General features: G+C 49.6%; 1 protein-coding gene across 11 annotated transcripts in view; it reads right to left on the minus strand.

The window, feature by feature from the left end:
* MYH10 (myosin heavy chain 10) overlaps positions 1–5,407 on the minus strand; it is a 142,390-nt gene extending 136,983 nt beyond the window's left edge. For 3 of the 11 annotated variants that reach the window (XM_075994168.1, XM_075994167.1, XM_075994164.1), the window contains exon 1: positions 4,864–5,099. Coding sequence is in view for 6 of the 11 variants with exons in the window: in XM_075994160.1 (XP_075850275.1) it covers positions 5,131–5,189 (59 nt within the window). In the remaining 5 variants the exon portion in view is untranslated. Of the gene's footprint in view, positions 1–3,715; positions 3,883–4,863; positions 5,100–5,130 lie in introns of those variants that run through there. The other 8 variants (XM_075994163.1, XM_075994162.1, XM_075994160.1 and 5 more) reach the window with 7 other exon arrangements.
* Positions 5,408–6,000: the final 593 nt, after the last annotated feature.

Below are 6,000 nucleotides of genomic sequence, written 5' to 3' on the forward strand. Positions count from 1 at the left end.
CTTAAGAGGTTCTTAACCTTGAGTCCACAGACAAATTTCGAGCTCCGTGAAATCCCTCATGGTATAAAAATGTTGTACACTTGGCGTGTGTAACACGACACACATGTGTGCTCTTCTAAGGAGGACACTCATAATTTTCTTTAGATTCTCCAAGGACTCTGTGTGCTAAAAGATTAAGCACTGATAATGGGTACAGATGCTAGCCCTTTAACCTCTAATAATAATTTACTAGAATCAAATAGCTAGGATGCTTCAGAAATTATTTGTTACAATGTAATGAATTTTAAACAAGCTCTAGAATAGCAGTTCTCAAATTCTGGCATGCATCAGCTGCACTTAGAAGGTTTATTAAAACACAGATTGCTGGGCTCCATCCCCAGAGTTTCTGATTTAGTAGGTCTGGGGTACAGCCTGAGAATTTGCATTACTAACAAGTTCCCAGATGCTGCTGTTGCTGCTGGTCCTGGGCCTTACCTGACAACCACTGTTCAATGGTTCTGTGGTTGCCATGGTGAGCCACTGTTACTAGTAGGTATAGGGTAGAGAAAGAGGTTGAAAACCAATGTTCTAAACTAATTCATAACACGTTTAAAGAATATGTGGATGTTTTAAAAGTTATAAACTTGGATAAAACCAAAATTGCAAAATGAAACAAAAAAATCACAAAATGTGATTAATGTTATTAAGACTTTTACAAATAAAACTGTTAGCAGGTTTTATAACTAAACTTGCATTTGTCTTCTCAGGCATCCTCTTGGGAAAGGGCAATATAGAAAATATTCACGGGCACACATACATTCTGAAGAACAGTTTCAAAAGCCAATTACCTCTAGGGACTGGTCTAATAACACTGCTAACAAGTCTTTTCTTCCCAACTTAAAAACTGCACACAGGTAAGAAGAAAGGAGGCATGGCTCTGAGGTAGGATACATCCTAGGTGAATTTAAGGACAAATAATAGGATACACACACTACCTTTCAGAAGGACAAGGTCTATCTATTAAAAGAGAAAATAAATAATTATAAAAAAACATGATAAGTTACCCTTACTATTCTTATTAAGTATAAACTGTATAACCTATACAGCATTTAGGAAACTGTCTTGCTGCCAATAGGCATGTGCACATTTCTTTAACTTTACATTGGACATGTAATTATATGCTTAAATTTAGTAGGTAACTATAAATTAAAATAACTTAACAAGTTATTTCTAGAGCAGGTCTAGAAAAAGTGGATTATATATTTAAAAATTATTTTCCCAAATTGGGACATTTTAAATTTATCAGTACTTTTTCCAGGTGGGAAAATGCTTGTAATTTAATATTTTTAAAAAAAACAGTAGATCACAAAAGTATAATCACAGCAAGTTCCTGATTTTGTGGGGGGAAATTATATATATACACATTTTAAAAAAATGAAACATATATTCACTGGTCTTTACTTGGTAGTAGGATTATAATTTACTTTCACTTTTTCAGATTCTTCTCCAGCTAGACATGGTAAAGACAGCTGCTGTTTCTTGCCATATCTCGAGCGCTTAGTCTGGTCCCAGGTATATAACAGGGGTTCTGTATCTACTGGTCAATATTTACATGCAGTCCCTACCTTCATATGAGCCTCAACTTCTCCAAAACCAAAAACCAACTATTCCTTCAACTCCTGACCCAAATACCACCCTTTCAGAAGTTCTTTTCAGGTCAATCTGGCAATTTAATCCTTCTCCTAACATTTTGTACTGTTCTGACATTCTTCTTGCCCTGCCTTGCCTTGCACCAAGAGGGCTTCGCAGGTAGTAGGTGCTCATATTGTTGTTTAATTGAGAGAGTTCGTGAGGCCAGTGAGTTCGTGAGGCCAGTGAAGATGTTTTATTCAGTTTAACTCTTCACTTATGATTGTCAAATATGTTGTATTTTTTTTTACTCCATTGTACATCTGGAGCACTCACTCTAGCCTGGTACCCAATATGAATACTGATGTTTAACAGTGTACCACTCCCAAATGCTTTGTCTTGCTGAAAGGACAATACAATTTTTAAAATAGCAAATACCATTGTTATACATCACTAATTATGGCCAGACACTATTCTAAGCAGTTTACATATGTCAACACTTAATCCTCACAACAGCACTATGAGGTAGGCACTATTAATATCTTCATTTTACAGATGAGGAATCTAAGGTACAGAGAAAGCCAAAAACTGGCCCAAGTCACACAGGTAACAAGTAGCAGAGCTGGGAGTGAACCCAGAGTTCAGGTCCAGAGCACATGCTACAATGATGGAAGGTGAGACGGAGGAAGTTTTGAAGGGCATGTAGAGCACTATATACTACCTCTCTACTAAATAAAAACCCTACCAATTATGGCTTAAACATTGTGTTCAATTAACACAATCTGGCAAAGGCTTTATATTTGATAGAAAATAATTCCTGTACTTAGGGAAAAAGGAATAAACAGGAACCTCTTTGTAGCAGATGTAATCTGAGGATTATTGGTATCATCTGAAATAACTGCCTAATTATAATTAAATCATTTATCTGTGTATGAATTAGCCCCCTTCTGAGCCAAAGTTCCCATCCCCTACAGTGGTTTGACATACACCCCTGGGGCTCCTCCCCCAGGACACTTTTCACTTTCAATGAAATGCCACCTAGCAAACTTCCTGCCTCCTAGCACCTTCTGTAGGTGTGGATGGAGGAGAACAACTGAATTTTAACAACAGCTTGCATATTAAACAGCAAACAAAAATGATGGACAATTTATCCATGACAGAGCATCACTCTATAACAGACAAAACAGAACAGTCCCAATTTGTGTAATGCTACCGCTGAGGTCACTTACATTACAGGACTGGGCAAGTCTGATAACTTATCAAAATTGTGCTTAACCAGATGATCACAAACACAAACCAACTGCAAAATGCTACTATTGCTATTTATGGCCTGCCCCATCTCCCAATTAATATCTTTATTATATTAAATATTCTCAAAACTTGGATTCAACACCAGGAATTAAAAAATTCCTCATATGTGATAACAAAGTACATAAATGGTTGAAGCATATAGTCTTCCACCCTACAACATGCCCTTCAAAATTTCCTCCATCTCACCTTCCATCCGGGCTGTCTTCATTGTAATGATTTCCCTAAGGAACCCAAATAAAAAGCCAGGCTTTCCCGGGTCACATCCCTCTGCTGCCAAAGTTCGTGCTATATCGCACAATTACACCATATGCTGTATCCAGATAAGGACGGGGAAGAACTGAATTGAAGATGCAGAAGTGAGGAGATGCATAAAATGGCCACTTTTCCAGAACCCCAGACAGGCAGGGCATACTTGAACATCAAAAACATGGGACTAAGAGAATAATTAATAAAGGCAGACTGATGAAGGAGATAAAACAATAAATAGATTATAAAGTTTTCCAGAGTGAGATACTATCAAGAATAATTAAACCTGCCTCAAAGAATCCTCAGTTTCAATGTTAAAAAACAAAATCTCAGCAAAGCCAAAGTATTATATTTGGTATTATATTATTCAGCGAAAACAGCAGTCTTTGTTTCATCTGCAGTCTGGATCCACCCCGCCTGCTATTCCCCCACCCCACCCCACCCCACCCCACCCCCTTCCATCCACCGCAGTGATCTTGAAGGGAGCTGCAGAGGCCCTAAGAAACAGAGATAACGGTTGTAGGCAGAGGCCACGTTACCCAAACCTCACCAGCCCGGGTCAGACTCGCCGAGTCGCCAACCTCCTTCCCAAGGCCCTAGTTCCCAGGCAGGCCTGGCTGGGGCCCTCCCGCGTCCCGGGGCCGCATCCGCCCACCACAGGCCCACAAAGCCCCCGCAAATGCCCGGACTCCGCGGCTTCAACTTCCCTCTGACCCAATTCCAGTCCGATTTTATAGGATCAGGGTGTGACCCCAACTGCAGAAGCCAAGGAAGAGACTGCGGCGAGCCATTCCCAGCTCACTTACACAATAAAGGGATCCCGGGGCGAGGGCTGACCCTCCTCCCGGCCGCCCTGCAGCAGCGCGCCCCCGCGACATTTCCCGCCTCGCCCCCTCAAACCGCCCAGGCCTCGCCAGGCGTCCACCCCCGGCCCCGGCGGTCCCCGGAGCGCGCTGCATATCGCCCCCCTCCCGGCCTCCTTCCCCAGCGCCAAGAGAGCCTGACCCTCCCCTCGCCCGCCGCGCGCTCCTCCGGCCGCGCAGAGCCTCTGCCCTCCCGTCCCTCCACCCCACAGGTCCGGCGCGCGCCACCCGCCCCCAAGCCCTCGGCGGACCCCTCCACCGGGCCCGGGGCCCGGCCCGGCCTAACTCGCCCAGGGGCCCTTCCTGTCCAGCGCCCCCCCAACGGGATCACGCTTTCCAGCCCACCCCAGAATCCCCTCCCATCCTGGGAGGCATACTCAGACTCGCGGAACACCCCGAGACCCCTACAAGGGCACTCGTCCCCAACCCCGCGGCCCCAGGGATCCCACACACCGAGGACCTGGTCCCCACATCTCCACCCCTAGATCTCCATCCCGAGCCCCCAAGGGGTCGCCCTCCCGCACATGCAGGCCCGGATCGCTGCAGGGGTCTCACTCTCAAGGACCTCTTTCCCCGCCCTTCCAGGGGTCTCTCCGTTTCCACCCACGGGGGTCCCGTTGACCCCCGCCCAGCACCCTGCCCGCACGAACCCAAGGTCTCTGCAGCACGAACCCTCCCGCCCAGAACCCCCTCTGACTTCCCAAGCTCCCGCTTCGGCTCCGTTCCTGCCCCTCAGAGCCGCCCGGTGGCCCCAGCCCGGGCTCTGTCCCTCCTTCCAGAAACCGTCCCCCAGCCCCAGGCGGCCCACTCGGACCCCGGCAGCCGCACCTCTCACCTTCAGCCGAAGATGGTGGCGCCGGCGCACGTCCCCAGCCGCGACCACAGATCCGGCGCCTCAGTCCCAAACCCACCGCTGCCTCCGCCGGGCTCCTTTAGCACTGCTGCTTGCGGCTGCTCCACCCACTCCCACCCTCATTGGGCCAGCTCCACGCCCATCACCGCCGCCCCCAGACCCACTGGTCCGTTTGCGCGCCCATCTCCAAGGGAAGACGTTAGCAACCCGAACGAAGCTACCTTCCCGAGGCCGGCTCCCTCCACCCACCTGGAATGATGCTCATTGGCTCCCACTGCCAGCCCCGGCCATCGAGACTCCAATCTCATAGGTTGGCCCTCACGCCCATCATAGATTCCGGGAGGTGCGGCCGGGACAGTGGCGGGCGATTGGCTGGCTCAGTCGGAGATGGACAGCTGAGTCTGGCAGGGCGCCCAGCGATCCCGCGAGGCAGCGGGTGCGGACTCTGCGGCGACCGGCTCCCTGCGCCGGCCCGGGCTCTGAGGACCGTGGGGCAGGTGTGCCGCGGCGGGAGTCCCCAGCTCCAAGTGGACGTGCCTCGCCCTAGCGTTGGGCCGCCGCTGCAGCACACTCGAGCGCCTGGTCGCCGCTTCTGCTTGTCGCAGCCGGCAGGTCCCGCAGCGGAACGGGCTTCCACCGCCGAGTCGCGGGCCCCCAGCTCTGCCTGCAGGGGCGGGGCAGAGCGCGGTCCAGAGGCCTGACGTCACCCCCGGGGCTGCGGGGGGCGGGAGCCGCTGCTGAGCGACTCACCTGCAGTGGGGGAAGGGAGCCGGGGGAGGGGTGCGCGTGGGCTTTGCTAGGGCCCCGGCTGTAGTCAGCGATCCGGCCACTGTCCGGACCTTGGGTCCCAAGCTGACCCTGCCGGAGACGGCCGGGCGCCGGACACCTTCCTCTGAGGCCGCAGTCTGGGTGTTAGCGTGGGGGAGGGGCCTCCTTGCCCAACCTCCAAGCAGGGCTGGAGATACCACAAGAATGAGAAGAAAGCCGACCTTGGAAAGAACACTTGGGAAAAAGATTTTATTCACCTCATTCATTCACTCGTTCATTCATTTCTTCATTCATTCATCAAATAGAGCTCCTGGCGCGAGAGGGGCTGAGAGGAATTCTTAGGAACCTAAG

This window comes from Microcebus murinus, chromosome 18, assembly GCF_040939455.1.
Source record: "Microcebus murinus isolate Inina chromosome 18, M.murinus_Inina_mat1.0, whole genome shotgun sequence".
Classification (NCBI taxonomy): domain Eukaryota; kingdom Metazoa; phylum Chordata; class Mammalia; order Primates; family Cheirogaleidae; genus Microcebus; species Microcebus murinus.